Here is a 21,237-nt window from a genome sequence, read left to right on the forward strand (position 1 = left end):
ACCTCCGAGAGACTGGCGAGCTTAGAAGCAGGGAACAGGGCAGCTCTGACAGTCACTTGTCCTACTGGGAAAACATTACTACAGACCAGTGGGTTGCTGCACCATGTCGGAAGGGTTGAGACTACAGTTCCATTGTGCCAGCCTCCTCTTTGTTCTTGTCCAAGGTCACAATTTATCAAGTCCCAGTTTGTGCTTTTTGCTCTGAAGAAGTCAGTTCCCTCTTGGAAAGTGCAGCAGGGGTTGTGGACCTTTAGATTCACTGAGAGGGCTCTATTAAACTTACTTTGTGGTTCCAGAAAAGATGGAGGCCTGCGTCCAATTCTGGACCCCGTCGGCTGAACAACTATTTGAAAATGTTGCCCTTCTGCATGCTACACAAAGCTGCCATTCTCAGCAGCATTTCCAGGGGAGAATAGTTCACCACTGTGGATTTGCAGGACACATTTTCAGATACCCATAGCACAGGACCACAGAAGGTCCTGCAGTTTGCCTTTCAGGTCAGGGAATGCTGGCATTCATGCAGGCAGCAGTCTCTCATCTGATGTCCCAGGGGCTAAAAATCTTGCCATGCATGAAGGACTGGCATGAGCACGCTGGGCCTAACAATCAACTAGGAAAGAGTCAACTGTCTCTTCCCAGATAAATGGTTCATAGGCATAGTCTTAGATTCCAAGTCTATGAAAGCCTCCCTGCCCTCAGATTGAGCACAGGCCAGCCTGGGGCGAATTCAAACATTACAACTAGGTTCAAGAGTTTCTGACCTTGTTCCATCTCCAAGGGATGCTGATGGCAGCAACGCAAGTGATAGCACTGGGGATGCTCCACATTCATGTCTTTCAGATGAGGCTGTTGGGCCTCCAGCTTGATCTGATGCACCCGTCCATGGTGCATGTTCACGGAGTGTCTTTCAGCCCTTCGACAATGAAGTTCCAAGGCAGTCCTTTGCTCCAGGGTGGCCGCAGGCCAAATTCCCTCACACAGCAGTATGGCGCCACATATGGGTGTAGGCCGGTGTAGGGCCGACAGGGATGGCCTAGAGCAAATCAACCTCCTCGGGTTGAGGGCATTAAGATTAACTCTGAAGTAAGATTAGCCTGTCTTGCAGAATCGGCATGTTCTGGTGTGATCAGACAATCTGTCCAATATGTACCAGAGGAATCACTTTGGTGCCACCAGGTCCCGGGCACTGTTGGGACTATTGCAGGATATTTAGGTGTGGGCTAACCCCAGGTTTCTTTCTCTGATATCTGCTCACCTGTCGGAGGTGTCCAACATGACAGTAGATGTCCTCTCCTGCCACAACACGGGCCACTGACAGCTTCATCTGGATGTGGTCAGAATGATAGGAGGATTTTTGGAAGAGAAGGTGGACTTGTTAGCTTCGGAAAAAACAACCCACTGCCGCCTGTGGTTTTAGGAACTGGAACAGGATGGTTTTCTGGGCCAGGGTGCGTTAGCTCACGAATGGCCCAATGGACTGCTATATGCCTTCCCACTCTTACCCCTTATTCCAGGCCTCCTGGACAGAGTCCGGAAGGAGAGATGCATTGGTGTGTAAATTAGCAATTTGTTCCTATTCATGCACCATAAAATCAATTCTTTCCTTTCTTCAGTCACTACTGAAAGCAGGGAAGTCTCCATCAAGTGTTAAGATCACCACCATGGGATCTTCTACTGGTGCTAGAGTTTCTCTGTGGTCCTCCCTTTGAACCAAGCAGAGAAGGCCACTCTGATATAGGTGTCCTCTTGCTTGCTGTGCCTACTGCAAGGCGTGTATGTGAGCTTCATGCATTTTCTGTCAGCTCTTTCTTTTCTGCATTTTCTTGTCTTGAATGGGGTTTAGACTACTCCTCTGTGACTTTGCGGATTAACCCAGCTTTCCTGCCCATGGTGTTATCTCTGGTCTTTATAAATCAGTCTATTTATTTTGTATACTGAACATCCCAGAGGACATAGTCTGTGTTCTGTTCGAGCACTGAGATGCTACATATGTCATCCACTTATAGTATCGCCCTGGCAGTCAGGAGATATGAAACATAAAGCTGGTTACGAATGTAGCTGTGGTTATGTGAGTAGTGAACGACTGCCAGGGTTCCTGGTCACTCAGGGCGTGGGAGAAGAGACTGGGTTCCTGAGGGTGATACGAGAGAAAGTTGAATTTATATATGTTCGCTGGGTCACACACAGCAGTTGGCACAGCACTGCTTTTTCCTCTATCCAGATTGTAATTTTTCCTGCCCTCCCCCTGGTTTAACATTACCACTGTAAAGACACATTTGGCCCTATCCCATTACTCAAACGTGCTTGTGCCCGCTTAAGTGTGTAAGGCTGTAGACTGTTTAATATTCCCCAGCAAAGGGGCTCACTACCACCCTTATACACACCTGATGTGCCCCTCTCATAAGTCTGTATCTGACAACAATTTTGGGATTGAATTACCCATGCTGCCCCACGAGCCTGTGATGTTTGTTGAATAAACCAATAACTAGATGCTGTGAAAAACTGATAAAAAATGCTTAAGTTTAGCTGAAATCTTTATTAAGACTGATGCAGTTTGGGTGGTATTGAATGCTGAAGGTAGGGGAACAGACAGGGTTTTAAACTGCTGTTGTGTATAAACCAGGATATTCAGGAGTGTTTATGATAAGTTTATAAGTTTATCCTGTTATTGTTCACACTAAACTGAAAACGAAGACTTTTACACTGTATTGAAACGACATTCAAGCAGCTTGTGACATTACACTTTATCAATCATATGTTAAAAATGCTTGATAAAGAACAGGATCCAGTAATTTATGCAGAAAGATTGATGTTTCTATATAAACATCTGATTGATAATTTTGGGCTGTTTGTAATGTCAGTAAGGCCACTCAGCCTTATTTAAAATACTTAGCAAACATCTCACTCTCTGGTTTTCTGGGGTTAATAAGTAGGGAGATTAAACAGAAAAGCTGTGCAGATGTACTCCTTAGAAAGGCAGGAGCAGTCAGATGTATATTGTGTATATTGGTGTGGTTACATGGACAGGTAAGGTGATTTTCAAATTAAAAAAAAAAAAAAACCCTATATATACCCTGTGAACTTGCAGGGTTTGGCTTCATACACATTCCAAAGCCATCCTAAACGCCTCCTTAAAAAATATCCGAGTTCACCTCCTCGTTTCAGCCGTTCTGTCCATACTAGCGAATTATAAACCAGGATATATAGGGCAATAATTTGAACAGGGCATTAGAGTTTACCCAAAGGTCTTAAATCAGTAAAAGCATCTTTCAGACAGCAAATGCAAATTTGAAAATGTGAAATTAATTTATGGGAGTAAAAACAGCATAACTCTATTTGCAACTGAATTTCCTCACTTTCATGGTTTAGCTCTATCAAAATGAAGATCCAGTTGCAACCATTTTGCAATTGCATTTCCAATGTCAAACAGTGAGTCAGTCATGCTGACTACATAGTGTCAACTTTGGCAGTACAGATACCTTCGGGGCATGATATGATATGAAGGCATTTACACCAGCAGTCAATAATAGCACCTGTGGCTTTCAGAAGCACAATATCACACCATATGTACAAACTCGCATGAATGGGTTGACAGACTTTGTGTAGAGAAGAACAGTACTGCCAGAGGACCTGCCACAAGCTTCTTCTAGACAGGCAAGGCTCAATTCTACACTTAACTTAATAGATTTTGACCTGTAGCATTTGATTGATAGAAGTGGCTTGTCAACAGTGGAAACGCATTTACAAATTCTTGCAAAAAAATACTCCAGTTTATCCAGTTCTAAGACTAGACACAATGAAAATGGAAAAAAATATTATGTCACATGAAATAAATGTCAAAACAGGACTACATGGCCTGGAAAAAGTCTCAGAATAGCTACTATTACAGGTGTGAAATTCCATTTGACTACACAATCTGAGGAAAAGATTTTACACGCTTGGATTAAATTAGCACAAGCAAAGTCACATTTCTGTTATTTTTTAGATTTGTCATAAAACACAGGCAAACAGCTGAAATGAAATTAAAAATTTTTAAATGTACAGAGGACAATATGCGTTACGACCAATCCTGAATTATCAATATGACAGAGACAATAAAAACAATGCAAGATGGTTTTGTAATTAACTTTCATTATATTTCTCTGACTGGTTGTGTTGTTTGGAGGTGTATTTACAGGCCAACAGGAGTGACAACAGATACCGCTCAGGAACAGAAACATGGCATTAAATATTACTGTCTTGGAACTTTGAAAAGGGGACAAATGACACCTTGGGGTCCTTTGTGCGACTATGTTCTTGTGAAAGCTCTGCTTAGCACATGCAGATTTGAGAGCAGTTCTTTCTCTTCACTGGTTGACTGTGATGAAGGAAATTTCCTTTATGACAAAAGACACAAGTCAATGGAAAGCACACATGTGACAGGAGCAGACATCATTAATCCAAAATGATGAACAGCTGCCTAATTTATGCAGATGAAGAGCAAGGGAAAGCTAATTTATAACCAGAACTCCAGAATGAGAGGGCATGCAGCAGCATTGTGCAAGTCTGTACTAAAGCCCAGTAACCATTATTGTCTCCCCTGATTATCCCCTGCACCAAGACACATGCCTATAGACAGACTGTCTACAGTTCCTTAATAACAACCTCAACAAAAGGTACATTAAAACACCTAGGGCTAAAAAAAAAAAAAAAAAAAATACCTATTGCTTTTACATATATAATCATGGCATTGCTACCCTCTGACAGCTTAGATTAAAACCTACAGTATTTTTCAATTGCTTCATTGGACAGAACATGGTTTAGTTTGAGAAGTTTACAGTTAAGAGACATGAAGAATAAAAACAATCTTGAAAATTAATTTTGGGCCAAACATTGGTCTACAACTACCAAATTGTAGTACTGCGTACTGTAACATAACAGATCATTTTAAAAAGAATCTTGCCATTTAATCATATATATTTATGTCAATAAATTATATTGAAATCATAATGTTATACAATTATGCTCTAAAAATTTTAGATTGGAAAAATAGTTCCAACTAACTTCAGAAAATGATTACAGAAGCTCATATAGAGCATTTTCACTTTATAATCCAAACATTCTACAGGCGCTGCCTGAAACACTGCTCCAAAACCCCAAAGGAATGGAAGCTACCCTTGTGTTGCTATTGAAATAACCACTGTTTTAGGTGTAAAAAAAAAAAAGAAAAGAAAAATATTACAGGACAACACAAAATTGCAATGGTTGAACACTATATTTTCTTTGTGGGTGGGAACATTTTATGGAAATGTAGACATATATATACCAACTGTGTAAAAGTATAATTTCCGCAATAAATAAAAATGTATGAAGCACAAATCATAAGATGAACTACTAAAACTACAGCTGAATTTGAAATAAGTCATTAAAGTTTAGGTATAGTAAGACATTTAATAGAAATATCTTGTATACTGAATTATGTACATTTGGAAATAAATTCACAATAGAATCATGGAAGCAATACTTGCTCAGTGTATTATTTGCTGAATTAGATTTTATAAAACTTTTTTGGAATACGGTTTCTTTATGGCGTGTCTCCAGGGGTGTAACCTATAACTGACAGAACCAAGGGTAAAGAGGGACCACAATGCAGTTTGCAGAGAAAAATATCTCCCCAGCCACTAACCAGAAGGTGAAATAAGAGCTACATAATTAATGTTCAATAAATGTTGGATGCTATTAGGTCCATTTTGAGAGCGCGGTTAAGAACTACTCACCAACATCTGGAGAACAGGCAAATCAGGGCAGGAGTGTTTTCACACACGCAAAGGAACTACATTATACAAAATCTATCCAGCAGCTCAAAAGGCAGCACTTGGGTCTAACTGAGGATCTAGTTCATGAAATGAAGAAGACTTAAAGCAGGGAGCAGTGATGAAGGAGCAGCAGGAGTTTTGCAGGACTTTCCAGTGATCTATTCTTTCATCTTTGGAGTGTTTTCAACTCTTTATACAGCATTTTCAGGCCTCTCCGTGATTATTCCTTGTGGTTACGTTCCATGAAGTTTTAAGCTCTGTGAACTACAAACTCTGTTAGATCTACTTCACTTGAATACTGAGAGATCACCGAAGGGTATAGGACACTAAACGGCAGACTGCGGTGATACAATAAGGTGTATATTGTCCACTAAGGTCAGATGGGTTTAGTAGTGCGAGGTCCAGGATGTTTCAAGACTTGGAATGGCTTTCTTCTCACAGTAAGTTTCAGTATTCCAGTGAGTCTGACTATAGAGGCTAAGAGCAGCACTTGAGCTTTTTGATGAAGCAAAGTACGGGCACTGTGATAGCAACACTATCCATCATTATCCCCTGTGCTTTAAGCCAAGAGCTCTCAGGAATCCGCCATCCACACAGGGGAATCTACACATACTGGTCTTGATAGAAAATGGCACATTAGACATATATACTATATATATATATCTTCTATATATGTACATTGTCATTATGTCTAAAGGTGCTTGAAATGTCGAAAGCTGTAGAGTATGTTCAGGCTGATATGCTCTGGACAAAGATGTACATTTTCTTGGAATTCAAATAAATAGACATTTCTTAGAAATAAACAAAAATACACAAGCAGAGACCATTCTGAAATGTAAAATGAAGAAAAAAAAACAGACTTAATGTACAATTAAACGTAAACAATGTCCTTCAACAGAGACAGTGAGATCCTCAGGACTTGTTTGGTTTCTCTTTATCCAATGGCAGTTCAGTAGCAGTTCCTCTTACTGAGAGGCTCTGGGGTTTGCAGAAAAGAGACTAGCCATGAGGTCCATAAATAATCAGACCTGTCTCATTATACTGCTTTTTAGTGTTGAAAGTTGAGCAGTGCTGTCACTCTGCAGCGCCCTCTTCTGGTCCAGATGACTTGATGTTTTTTCGGCCCTCCTTCTGAAGCTGCTCCATTTCTTTTTTGCGTAACTTCTCTCGCTGTTTCTCCAGTTTCTCCCTGTTCCTGCGAGCCTTCTCCATCAGTACCTTCAGGTCTTTTAGCTTCTTTTTGATCAAAGCCCGATCCTGAGCAGAAGCTACACCTAGAGCCTACAAACACATACAATTATCCATAAAAGTCTGATGCACATAAAAAATACCAGACAAAACATGAAACGTTTATATCACAGTCAATATTTTCACAGAATGTATTTTAAACAGAATGTAACATAAGAGACAGTAAATTACACAATAAATTAAACTTTTCATGGAACAAAGCTACCCAACATGCAGTAAAATTATTACAAGCACTAATCCAAGACCAAAAGAGACCCCAAGGAATTAGGAAAAAAGCTGTTAAAATTTATAAATTTTAGATCAGTGTTCATTACTCAAGAATAAGAAAGGGACTTGGGGAAAAAAAAAAAAACCCAAAAGGCCTTCATGGAAGAGTCGCATAACAGAAAAAAAAAACAGTGTAAACCAAAAGAAACATTTGGAAAAAGCATTGGGACTGAACTGCTGAACAGAAGTAAAAATGTTGGAAAGATCATAGTTAAATTCTTGATCCAACAGAAATGATGTGCCAAGATCTGTAAAAAGCAGTTAAAGCATCATAAAAACCTACCTAATATGAAAGGCTGATATCACCACATAGATTAAAGCTGCTTGGTAAAAATTGCAGTTGTAAAAATTGCTATAAAATTTTGTAATTGAATTTAACGTATGGATTTATTTATTGTTCCTTACGGTCATGCAAAAAAAAAAAAAAAATAATAATAATATTAGGTTGGAGAGTACTGTGTTAGTTCTCATTGAGAAATATATAATTTTTATTTAAAGCTGTGATAGTTGAGTAGACAACGGCCCATATGTAGATTTACATTTCAATTCAAATTTACAAGTTTTATTTTAGGTATCAAATCCTTTAGAGTTACTGAAGGATACATTTCAAGGGTCAGTGAAGATGGAAGACCATCCTAATCTGCCTTATCCAGAGTTCAGTGTGCATGTTTGTGTTTGTGCCTGTGTGTGTGTTTGACTGGTATATTTCATACTGTGGGGACAAATCTCTGTTGACACTCAAGATATGGTAGCTTCTTCTTCTTTGTTGAGACCAATAGCTGGATCCCAGAAAAAATAAATAACATAAATTATGTTTTAAGGTGAAGACATGTTGAAAGGTCATAAGGGAGTGTTAAGCTAGTTATGGATAAAGTAAAGGTTATTTTCCCTAAGATTAATGAAATTATATGTAAGGGCCCCACAGTGTGTGTGTGTGTGTATATACTCACCTTAAGGGAAGTACTGTCCAGCTGCAGGAGTTGCTCTCCGTCCACGTTCTTGACAGTGAACTGAGGGATGTACTGCTCTAGGTTGAGGCCCATGAGCCAGCATGAGACCTGATGACATGACCACTCAAGTACACTGCGGTTCTGCCACTGGTGCTGCTTTGGAGGCTGCCCTTCATCCAAAATCTGCCTCAAACACATAAATCCATACTCTAAGTTTGCAAAAGAAGCTCCATAGTCATGGACATGTGATAATACTAGTCAAAAGAAAATGATGTATTTTCATTTCTTCATATTTTCATTCATCTATATACAGGTGCTGGTCATAAATTTAGAATATCATGAAAAAGTTGATTTATTTCTGTAATTCCATTCAATACGTGAAACTTGTATATTATACTCATTCACTACACACAGACTGATATATTTCAAGTGTTTATTTCTTTTAATTTGATGATTATAACTGATCTCAGAAAATTAGAATATTGTGAAAAGGTTCAATATTGAAGACCTGGTGCCACACTCTAATCAGTGAATTAACTCAAAACACCTGCATGGTGTCATAACTCATGGGGTAGACTGCTGACTTGACTGTTGTCCAAAAGACGACCACTGACACCTTACACAAACAGGGCAAGACACAAAAGGTCATTGCTAAAGAGGCTGGCTGTTCACAGAGCTCTGTGTCTAAGCACATTAATAGAGAGATGAGGGGAAGGGAAAGATGTTGTAGAAAAAAGTGTACAAGTGATAGGGACAACTGCACCCTGGAGAGGATTGTGAAACAAAACCCATTCAAAAATGTGGGGGAGATTCACAAAGACTGGACTGCAGCTGGAGTCAGTGCTTCCAGAACAACCACAAACAGACGTATGCAGGACATCAGCTGTCGCATTCCTTATGTCAAGCCACTCTTGAACAAGAGACAGCGTCAGAAGCGTCTTGCTTCCAAAAAGGACTGAACTGCTGCTGAGTGGTCCAAAGTTATGTTCTCTGATGAAAGTAAATTTTGCATTTCCTTTGGAAATCAAGGTCCCAGAGTCTGGAGGAAGAGAGGAGAGGCACAGAATCCATGTTGCTTGAGGTCCCGTGTAAAGTTTCCACAGTCAGTGATGGTTTGGAGCGCCATGTCGTCTGCTGGTGTTGGTTCACTGTGTTTTCTGAGGTCCAAGGTCAAAGCAGCCGTCTACCAGGAAGTTTTAGAGCAATTCATGCTTCCTGCTGCTGACCAACTTTATGGAGATGCAGATTTCATTTTCCAAATTGGCACCTGCACACAGTGCCTAAACTACATTGCAGAAGAGCTGAAGGCCACTATCAGACCAGTATCCTGGGATCTCATAACACCTGAGCAGTGCCACAGACTGTTTGACTCCATGCCATGCCACATTGCTGCTGTAATTCAGGCAAAAGGCGCTCCATATAGCCCCAAAGGAGCCTTTAGGTTCATATTTTTTCAGTTGGCCATCAATTCTAAAAATCCATTTTTTATATTGGTCTTAAGTAATATTCTAATTTTCTGAGATACAGAATTTGGTGTTTTAATAATTCTCAGATATAATCATCAAATTAAAAAAATAAACACTTGAAATATATCAGTCTGTAATGTATGAGTCTGTAATGAATGAGTATAATACAAGTTTCACTTTTTGAATGGAATTACTGAAATACATCAACTTTGTCATGCTATTCTAATTTTATGACCAGCACCTGTAATTTGAAAACACCAGTTGTAAAGTGTAAGCACTTCATGAGAGACTGCCTGATGTTTACTGGGTTATGGCTTTAAGGTATTCTACACCACAACCTAAACTAATTGAGAGATTTTATAACCAGAAACAGATAAGAATAATAATGAAAAATACTCAAATTAGATCTTCACTTTCAGCAAGGAAAATATGAAAACAATCAATACAACACACTCAAAGAGAAATGAAACCAAGACTATGGGCATGCAAAGAAAGCTCCTCACCTCATCATCGACCATATCCAGACTCTGACAAGCGCAGCACAGAGGGCAGCAGATAAAGTGACTTTGTTAACACAAACATACAAGACATAACAGCGCCATCTACTGGACTAAAGCCCTAGAGTAGCTTTCTTTGTAGTAAGTTTATTGAAAATGCACAATTATCCACAAATGTTATATTATACGTGGTTGCAACATCTTTGTTTTAATCTCTTAATTTGTTGCAAATAGTTCCCTAACTATTGTTTTATTCCTTATCCTAGGCCCCTCCACATTATATTACAGTGCTAATTCAGACAAATTTTATTTAATGTTTCCCACCATTCCTCAAAATATTGTCATATCTTGATAGGTAGACATGTTTAGTTTCCCAAATTTGTTTCATTAACTTTGCAGCTTGAAGTTTAACAGCATCAGCTTAGCGCAGTTTAAACTAGGGATTCACCAATACGAGTGATCCCTTGCAGGTGGTAATTATATATTTTAAGTACATTTCTATTATTGTTGATACTGATACCAATAAAAACACATAGATAAAACATCGATTAGAATTAGCGAGAAATTTAACATTCTTCGTTGCATAAAAGATACAGCAAAATTAATAGATATATTATAATTATCCCAGCGTTGTCTAAACGTTCTACTCCTCCAGAGAATAAATACATTGTCAAATATTTGTTTTGAATATTGAGTCTAAAAATCTTATCCAACAAAGATCATTTTAAGCAATATTGTGCCAATACCAATATGAATTACATTGTGAAAGCTTACTGCAAACTGCATACCTATAATCACCAAACACACCATGTGTGTTTTTTATTATTAAACATTCTCCATTAGCCTTTTTTATATGGTTTCTAACATTGTATGACATGCTGCTATGGAGAAAAATATGGATTAAATTCAGAAGTCAAGATGGCCACTACCTACAAGAAGCTACAATACGATTTCTCGCACCTCATCTGAAGACAGGACTAGTGTGTGTGAGCGGGCGGACATCTTCGGCTCAGTCACCATGCCACTGATCTCAGTTGAACTTGAACTACTGATGCTGAGGTCATCGTTTAAAGTAGGACCCTGGTGGAAAAACATCAAGCATGACATTTAGTAGACATTCAAAGCAGCTTTTCATTTAGATTTGTTAAGCTTGTTTATAAACTGCTGGACAGGCAGCCATTTACTCCTCCACTGTGGTCAGTAGCAGCATAAATAATCACTGGCAAATACGTTACAGATTGATTGTTAATTTAGTTAATCAAGTCTAATTAAATGGGAGAAATACAAAGGGACCTGAGTAATGCTGAGTAAAATGTGTTTTGGACATTAAGGTAAATCAGACACCCATTAAATAAAAGTTTATTTTGATAAAAATGAATGAATTTAGATAAAATACCAAAGTATAAAAATATTACATAGGACTACAGTCACTGGGATATTCAAAGTACAACAAAAGTGGTGCTAACATTAGAAATATCTTTATGCATGCATGTTCATGTCATGCTTAAGATCACCTTTTTCAATTCCTATCAAAGCAGTCATTAAGTAAATGTTCATATTTCTGAGGAAATAAGATAATCTGGTAAAAGGGATGTCAAAGGAAATGAAGTAAATAAACAGGCATTTCTGAAGAAAAGATGGCTCCCACCAAGGACGATCAAAACTGTGACCATCAGATAAACAGTGTGTGTGATTTAGTGTTTTCACTCTTGGCCTCTACTATAGTTTCCTTTTATTTTCGGGAGATTTGGTTTGTTTGTTTTTCCCATATCACCAATGTTCACATTTTTATGCTTCTAAAAATCCAAGAAATGCCAAAAACCTTAATTGAGTTTGGGTCTCCTTTATGGACTTGCAAATATTATTAGTTTATCTGTTTTCATTTTTCCTATTTTCTTTTCTTATTAACAGATTCTTGACAGCTTAACATTGTTTCAGTTCCATGGTGAGGAGGTTTCTTCTCACAGTGGAAAGACCAGTGGATTTTTTTTCCCCCAGATCTGTGCAAGTGGAGCTCTAAGAGCAGTTTATCTGATGGTGAGTTTTGATGGCCCACCAGGCTCTGCACAGTTTTAAATAAATAAAGAATGGTCTGTATTTTTTACAGTACCATATAGCACAAAATTATTTTTAGTTTTGTTGTACACTTAATCAATTAGATATTAATTCTAGATATTAATGCATTAGTCAATTCTGAAACTTATTTTCGGCTTGGTATGTGTGTTCCTGACTGCTATCCTCAAGGGTCCATGAATATCACAGTACTACCTGCAAAACTCTGGTCTCTGAATGGTGCTCTTTGCTTTGCTGGCTGGTCTTTTTCACAGGCTTTCTGTGGTAAACAAATGCTGGGCTACTTGAAAAACATGGTATCAGTGCTTGTTCCCTTCAGAAGTCAGCATGACTGTAAGACTCCCTTTCATCCAGGGGATGTGAAAGAAACAGGCTGGATCTTTTGCCCTTAGCAAAGAGGCCATGAGACAACACACCCACACACTTTGTAGTACTTCTGCCTCAATTCTGAGAATGACTGGAAAATGAATGCAATTTGTTGCACGCATTAAGCAGAAATAAGATGTGAAAACCCAACGCTTATAATAAAGGACTCAAATACTAGTTTAATACAAGGGTTGAGTCAAGCCAAATGTTCACTTCCTTGTGAATCTCCCAAGATTTATTTTTCACACAATTTTATAATGAGTATATCCCCAGTGTGGGTGGCAGGGAGAGCTTAGAGCTCAGTTTAAGCAAAGCAATTTTCATAATTCCAAAGACAACTTTCTGCAAATAAGATTTAGCAAAATTTACCAACATATTCACAAACATCAGAGAAAATGATAGGCTTCCAAGAAAAACAACTTGGAACGTATATGCTTGATTAAGGTTAAAATCATTTTATGTAATGAAAAAGCAGCCCATGTCAAACGTGGCATATTGATTATGTCGGAAAACACTATTTCAATTTTTAATCTGATTAGTACTGCTTTAAAATAAGCAATAAGTAATACAATACCACGTAATATGAATAGGAGAAGAAGTGTGGCCGCGAAAGAGATTTCTGCCAAACAAATATAATAAACCAGGGGTGATCATTAAAAACATTTCTAACAACACAATATGACAAGCCTTATTAGTAACTACTCACACATAACACAGTCTACTGCACTTAGTTAAGCTGGGTGTTGATGAAAACTCCTACCTTGTTCTTGTTTTTCTCAGGGCTATGCTCTGCGGATGGTTCTCTGGAGCTGGAGGAAGGAGACAGGTTACTGAAGCATGAACAATGAGAGAATGGCACAGGGGCAGATGCTTGAGAGCTTACTGAAGCACAAGAGGAACAACAGCAACAGTAGAGCAGTGGCATACAAAACACATAGAAATGTGCATACATTGGAATGACCAATATTTTATTTATATTAATGGAAAATGTCAATATATGTGTGTTTGTCAGAAACGTAAAAATGATTATTGAATCCTCCAAACATGGTTTGTAATTTCCTTTCGATAAATATTTTTCCAACAATAAAAATGTAATATACATTTATATATGTGTCAGTGTGTGTCCAATTAGCATGGTTTGCAAATCACAAAGTAAGAACAAGATAATCATAATACCACCGGACTCTCTCACTGTAGGGTTAAAGCATTTAGACCTCTAAGCATAGTGTGTGCACAGCTGACTGCTCAAATATCCATTCAGCCTAGTACTGAGGAGCAAATTTACTGTTGTATCCCTCTTTACATTGCTGTAGGCAGATTGTTTATGGAAGCATATGCACTTTTGATTCTCCCTTCAATTATTCCACTTCTTTTTCTTTAAAACCACCCTAGTTCAATTTCAGTAATGAGATGTTTAGAATAAAGTTTTTGTATGGTCATGGTAACTGTCCTCTTCATATTGACTTGACATATATTAAGGTTACGTAAGGCAAAAACTTTCATTTAACCATTCTACAAGTTTGTTGTTGAACAACGGTGAGTGTGTACAACTGTAGCGTGAACAGGTGTACTCTGATCGTTTGTCTGTGTCTGGCAGCTGTGTTCCTAGACAACCAGGTTCAGCTGTGAACAATGCAGCAGTCTGGAGTTTTTCTGGCACTCACTGCTGTAAGTGAATGCTTCATTACTTCCAGGAGCTCTCTCAGAATGCAAGTCACACTTCAGACACAGACACTGAATAGGCTTGAATTTATTAAAAAAATCCAGTGGAATACTAGACTATAAGGGTGAAACGTGGTGTAACAGCTTTAATGCATTTACGTCATTTATGTTTACATTGACATATGTAAGAGTGTACTCTGGGTTTACCTAGGTCCAGGGGGGCATCTGGGACCCTGCTCTTTATCTTTACTCTGTCCCTGCACTGACCTAAATGGGCAGAATAGGGCTAAGAATGTCGTCACAGCTTACATCAGAAAGTAAAACAACAGTGGACCTTTATCAAATGCAGTAAGGATTAGCTTTAGAATTGATGACGCTTCTCTGTAGTGCAGGCTCCACCATCTTACCCCATTTCAAACAGCTTCTTGTTGGACTTCTCATCTTGATTTAGTGAAGAGCTTGACACCATTAAAGAACCTGCACAGATACCAAGCTTCAGGATTTCCAAATTGACCTAAACTTTAAGTTATATTTGGCAAAACATGTTTTTAAAGCCATTAAACACAGTCAGATAGAGCTGCCTTTGGTTAGATTACAAGATGTTAATATATTTTTTTATAGTTAACTACAAGCAATACACAATAATATAATACATAATTTATCATTTGTTTTGCATTTTAATCTCAGTCTAATCTAATTGTTGCGAGTATAGTACGTATAGTATGTTTAGTGGAGAATGTGTGAAGGACTCCCTCTCACCTTGACCTTGCATAGGCTGCTGGTGTGCGAGTGAGGCCACTTCACTACCCGGTATCCTGGAGATCATAGGCCCAGTCCCACCAGAAGAGGCATTATGAGAACCCTGCAGAGAAAGAGAAACAGAAATGAAAGGGGAACCGAAATAGAGAATTTCATTTTTAATGCTGACTCAGATGAGACCCAAATGGAAGGGTCCACATCTCTCTTTTAAGGATGTAGAATGATCTCTGATGCTAGACATGATTAAATTGCTGTTATTTGAGTTCAAACACTGCAATACGTTGCATAAAAGCTTTATATAAGCAGTAGCCATGTCACACAGAGGTACATTCACACTCACAACAAGCAGCTTCCAGGGACACTAAATGTTAAGACCAAATCACTGTCAAAATTGGCATGGTGGGTAGAGCATATTATGACAGTTAATATGACAGCAATAGTGGTATAATCTTTAAAAGCCAGTCAATTGGTCATTAAATGTGCACATATGCAAATATAGTGTTTATTTTCCCTCCTACACTCTCCCTTCCTCACTCTCTCTGTGAATCCTATGTCCTGCTGTTTTAAATCATGATGTGTTTACAGCACATCAGTAAAGTCCTCCTGCTGGGCCTCCGTAGATAGGCTGACAAGTGTGTGTGTGACCATCCTAATCCGTCTTATCCAGAGTTCAGTGTGCATGTTTGTGTTTGTGTGTTGTGTGTGTGTTGTATCTTACCCTCCATTGACTCTCCTCACCCTCGGTCGAGCTGCCGCTGTCTCGTACTCTTTCATAAGCTTTGTCTGCTCCTCCAGCCCCAGACAGCTGGCTCTGACCCTTTATAAAATCACTTCCCACACGCTCCAGCTCACCTAGCTCTGTGCACAAAATACAGAACCATATACACACACTGACAGTATATTACAGGGTAACAATTTCCTGTCAGTCAGTACCCATGAGGACAATGTGTCTTTCACAATGCTTCAGATATACAAATACAAAAATATATATAGAGATTTATTTTAAAAATTGTATTATGACATGGCACCAAAACGTAATAATGTAGTCTTTATGAAGAAATTCATAACAATATCTGTATGGATTTTTCATCTGTATGGGTGAAAAACAACTTTTCTAAGTTTTCTATGACTATGTCCTTAATGAACTCAAAATGCACTTTCATCTCTCCAAGGCTCAGTAAACTGTATCAGTGGCCACATCCAAAAATAAGATGAATTTGATAAAGAGGAAATTCTGTTCTGTTAAGGTACTTTATTCTTACACATCTCATTTGATAATGGCCTGCACATTTTAATGCTGTCCCTGCTTTAATCCACCCACGTCACCTTAGTAAGATGCAAGGCAAGGCAAGTTTATTTATATACCACAGTTCATACACTGTGGTCATTCAAAAAGAATGGATCAGGTGTGTGTGGAGCTAAAATGTTGGGGGTCATAGTGTATGCCTCCATAAAATACATTTTGGCACCTTTCATTTTAAGAGTGCATGACTTTTAATGTATTATTCTCTTTGAGAGAATATGGCATGTAATAACATCCCATTAGTGACAAGGCAGTGTTAGAGCTCCATCTAAAGATTCTCAGTGAACTCTACATTAACTGCCTCATTCAGTCATGATGCATCAGTTTTCCACAATGGTCCACTTGCATGCCACAAATTAAAGGCACTTTGCTCCTAACAAATTAGTCTTTGTCATGGCAATTTAATACAAGTCCATGGTTACTATAAAATAATTATAGGCAGATAAAGGCCTAATGCTACAAATACAAAAAGCACAGCCAATCCAGTAGCTATCAGTTTACAGAGTACAGTATGCACAGAATGAACAATGTTAGTTTATGACAGTGTTCCTAAGGCCCCCTACCTACATAAGCCCTTCTCGACAACTAACAAAGGCCTATATAAATATTTATAAATACTTATCACATTAGGCATTGCCCTTGCAACTTTGATGTCAGGGATACATGACATGTACTTTAGATGACATTACATTTTTTCGAATATCTAATTGTGTCATTACACATTTGAGGTGAATCGACAGAATTAATAGCACAGTGATGTGATGCTGCTGAATATAGAAGCGATGATAATTCCTGTAATGGGTCACAGGGTGATACTGTTGAAGTGAAGACAGAAACAGGGTGTGAGGATAGTGAGTGTTTGCATCTCACCTCCTGCAGGGACACGTCTCCCAGCACACTGAAGGGCAGATAGCCTCTCAGTCAGCTGCGCTCTGCTCTCGGCACTGTTGTTGTTGTTGTTTACCTGGATGCCATTTTGTTTCATCAGCTGCATCAGCTCTGATTCCAGCGTTGCAATCTGCCCAGAGAAAAAGTTTGTATTGTTGGCACAAATGTTATGGGTGTTGTGTTACTGGTGAGTGTGGTCTAGTGTTCTCTGTTATTTGCAGTTTTACTGACATCTCCTTCCTCTGGTCAGCACTTGATTTACACAGTAAATTAAAAACTGTCAGCTGTAATCTTCTCCCTGCTCACAGTACCATCTCATTATGGGCCAAAACCAAGGGTGGGAAGGAATTTTAATGTGAACCTTAAAATAAGAGGTTAACCAGTGAGATTAATACTAAGAGGCAAGTTTGTTATCTATCTATCTATCTATCTATCTATCTATCTATCTATCTATCTATCTATCTATCTATCTATCTATATATATATATATATATATATATATATATATATATATATATATATATATATATATACACACACACACACACACACACATTTTTTTGCCACTGACAAGCAGCATAACATTTAATGAAGCATAATAAAATAAATTATGCATGCTAGTTCTGACTAGTTTTAGTGGGCATATTTTCTAAGTGGTTATTTCCAATATAGCAACTGAAAAGAGAAAGAAAAAAACTTCTTAATTTTCAATAGAGATCGATGTAAAAATGTATTCCAAAAACATTTCTATTGGTCTGTTCATAATGGAATTTTCACTAAATATTGACAAAAATGGAGATACATTGGAGATACATTAAAAAAGGGAGATACAATTGAATAAAAATTGAGTCTTTATTGGACAGAAATGATATACAGAATTCATACGGATCATTAACCATGATATGTACTGAGATAATATATAAAACCCTGTGTCGTACATTTATTTTTTTCATTTTGGCACATGTTTAACTCTTGATATATTAAATGACAGGATGCATTTCGTCAGTCCTCCATATTTACTATTACATTTTATATGAGGATCCATTTATGATTTGTCTTAAACAATTACCCTCACTTGCAGACCCTGGATCTCAGCTAAATGAGCCTTCTCCACTTCCTCCAGTCTGTTCTTCTCAGCTTCCTCCCTCTGAGCAAACTCCACTTCTCTAAAAGATCAAATGCATACATACATTATGAATAAGTTCAGGCATATACAAATTTTGTGTGCGTGTTTGCTAGTGTTGCTCCAGATCTCACACATACACACACACACAGCTGTTTTTTAAACAAAAAAAAACTAAAAAGACACCTAACTCCTCTTACTCTTTCAGCAGGGGAAAGGACATGAAGACCTATGTATATACCAAGACTGGTTCCATCAGGGTCACAAACCTGGGGAGTGTTAAAGTACGCTCTTTTTTTCTATCTCCATCTCCCTCCAATACTGAAATAAAATTGTCTTATTCATGCTTGCCAAGCACTGCTATTACACCAACTTGCTTTTGCAATATTGCCCCAAGGGAAACTGCAATTAAAGCCTGTCAAGCTGTTGAAGAGTAAAAGAGTTGTGATAGGCATGACCACAAATATGAGTTCACATTGTCTCACTCACCCACACACAATTCACAGTTCATATTGTCTCATACACACACACACTACATCTCCAACACACACACACACACACCCCCCATCCAAGTAACATCCCAAAAAATTGGTAATTCCTAGTCAAATTATCTTGTTGTAATGATATTGTGTTAAAATTACACATCCTCTACAGAAAAGACATTTCTGCTCATTTTAAGGCACAGTTTCTGTATATTCTGTACATTTAACACATCTTTTAATGGAGCCTGTGCAAAATTTGTGGCACATTTTATATTTTATGAATTATTTATTCCATATATTGTGTACTCACATTGGAAGAAAATTGTAAGGTTCATGCCTATTCCCTGTTTTTTTAAAGGGGAAATTTAACTAAACATGAAAGTTCATTAGGGATTATATGCCTCTAAAAAGCTATTACATATGAAGGTTCAGCATTTAATTCTTATAACAAACAAAAGGTACCTAGTTGGCCCATGTGTAGGTTATATGCAAATACTAAATCATTTTATATTAGAGATCTGATTACGTGTGGATTTTGGAATCAAAGGGAGTCCTGGAACCAATCGCCTGTGGAAACCAAGATTGCCATTTTATTTGTAGATACTGCAAACATTCATTTATATCACCACGATCATTAACAAGTCTATTAGATCTGATACAATGCACTCTTTCAATTAGTCTACTCTGGCTTGGTTTACACCTCAGAGATTCAATTTTGCAGCAAAATGTTCCTTTAAGTTTTATGTTGCCTATCCCTGCCATTCGATGATGCCTGGTGTACAAGGACTATTGCTATACTATTATGAATACCTAAGACTCATTCTTATACTAAGGGAGGCATTTGTGGACTCTGTCAATGAACTGCAGTAATATTTATCTTGCATTCAGGACAGAACATGTACCGGTATTAATGTTCCTTCTACTGGTCAGTGAATCCTGGTGGCCCAGCAAAACGCACAAACGTGAAATGAATATGTGTGAAGAACTCACTTCTGCTGGAAATCCTTGATTAGTTTCTTGGCCTTGTTGTACTTCTTCTCCAGGGTTTGGTACTGATTTTGTGCCTCCTTCAGGTGCTCGTTTACCGTGTGGCACAGTGTCTGAGCCTCAATCCAGTAACTCTCCAGCTTCAGCATTCTCTCTTTGTTGTCCTCAATGCTCTGCTTTAACTTGCTTTTCTCACGTTCCCAGCGTGCCTTCTCCTTCTCCACTGCTGCCAGCTAGTAGGAAACAAAAACATATTTATTAGCAGTACATTGTTCTATTTAATAAAGTACAGAGTTGATACCATACAAGCAACTACGGAGAGTGTTAACATGCCACTGAAAATCAGAGCTTTTATTTTACAACTTGTATGAAAACCCTGAAATCAAAAATGTCAAACCAAAGAGAGATACATAAAATTGAAAGCATTAACACTGCTAAAGTTTCAAAGCATGCCATTCATTCTTCAGTTTATGTATAAGGATAAAAAAATAATAAAACATAATCTGTAGAAACAGCAAGTAGAATAGCAACAGGCCTGGAGTCTAGAGGCACTTGCTTCAGAATAAGACTGAACATTTGTAACTGTCTATCTTAGTGTAAGATATTGTAATTGTTTCATTCCTCAGTGTACTACAGATATTTTACTATTGTGCTTGGACATTCCATGTGGATTCTTTATTTTTCCAAAATGATATATTCATTATCTTCTGTACTTGCAAAACTGTTACAAAGGTCAGGTTTGCTCTGAAGTTGAGAATATGCACAATATATTTGTTGGAAAGAAGAAATCATGAGACCTTACCTTGTTCTTCAGCTTCTGAATCTCAGCCTCAGTGACACTGTGTTTGATCTGTAGCTGTTGACATGGAACGAGACAGAGACAGAGATAGAATAAATAAAGAGAAGGTTACTGAGTGTGAAAGGCTAGGGAGCATTCCTTCACATCCCTCCAGCCTCTCCCTACTCTCACACACTCCATGAGAAAAAGAGTAATGTGGAAAAGAGAGCCAGAGCGAGAGATGCACCAAGGGAAATAAATGAGGGTGGGGTGGGTGCTCACTTGGACTTCTTTTTTTTCTTCACTCAATATCAAAATGAAGAAAGTACATCTACTCTGAGCTGTAAGAACTAGAGCACTGATGATTGGGTCAGAATAAGATTGCCTTTCAAACTCACTTACAGGACTGGTCTTTGAAAACAAATAACAAGGTAGTACTTGGTTTACTGCATATGAATGAAGCTTGAGTTCCGTTTGTACTGTGACACAGCTAAAGCTTCATTTATATGCAGTAATCCTACAAATGTTATCTTGTTGCATGTTTCAAAGATTTGCTGAATATGAAAGACATTGGAACTCTGTTTGTACAATGA

General features: G+C 38.1%; 1 protein-coding gene across 7 annotated transcripts in view; it reads right to left on the reverse strand.

The window, feature by feature from the left end:
• Positions 1-2,740: 2,740 nt before the first annotated feature.
• Positions 2,741-21,237, reverse strand: part of ppp1r9a (protein phosphatase 1, regulatory subunit 9A) — a 50,015-nt gene continuing 31,518 nt past the window's right edge. Inside the window, exons 8-21 of one of the 7 annotated variants that reach the window (XM_066673891.1) lie at positions 20,669-20,722; positions 19,870-20,099; positions 18,344-18,440; positions 17,257-17,404; positions 15,802-15,941; positions 15,084-15,186; positions 14,732-14,801; positions 14,532-14,591; positions 13,423-13,471; positions 13,237-13,281; positions 11,184-11,303; positions 10,230-10,253; positions 8,261-8,443; positions 2,741-7,076 (exon numbers count right to left, since the gene is read on the reverse strand). In XM_066673891.1, the coding sequence (XP_066529988.1) occupies positions 6,870-7,076; positions 8,261-8,443; positions 10,230-10,253; positions 11,184-11,303; positions 13,237-13,281; positions 13,423-13,471; positions 14,532-14,591; positions 14,732-14,801; positions 15,084-15,186; positions 15,802-15,941; positions 17,257-17,404; positions 18,344-18,440; positions 19,870-20,099; positions 20,669-20,722 (1,530 nt within the window). In that variant the 3' untranslated portion in view covers positions 2,741-6,869. Of the gene's footprint in view, positions 7,077-8,260; positions 8,444-10,229; positions 10,254-11,183; positions 11,304-12,346; positions 13,207-13,236; positions 13,282-13,422; positions 13,472-14,531; positions 14,592-14,731; positions 14,802-15,083; positions 15,187-15,801; positions 15,942-17,256; positions 17,405-18,343; positions 18,441-19,869; positions 20,100-20,668; positions 20,723-21,237 lie in introns of those variants that run through there. The other 6 variants (XM_066673894.1, XM_066673893.1, XM_066673892.1 and 3 more) reach the window with 6 other exon arrangements.

The sequence above is a fragment of the Hoplias malabaricus genome, chromosome 6 (assembly GCF_029633855.1).
Source record: "Hoplias malabaricus isolate fHopMal1 chromosome 6, fHopMal1.hap1, whole genome shotgun sequence".
In the NCBI taxonomy this organism is placed as follows: domain Eukaryota; kingdom Metazoa; phylum Chordata; class Actinopteri; order Characiformes; family Erythrinidae; genus Hoplias; species Hoplias malabaricus.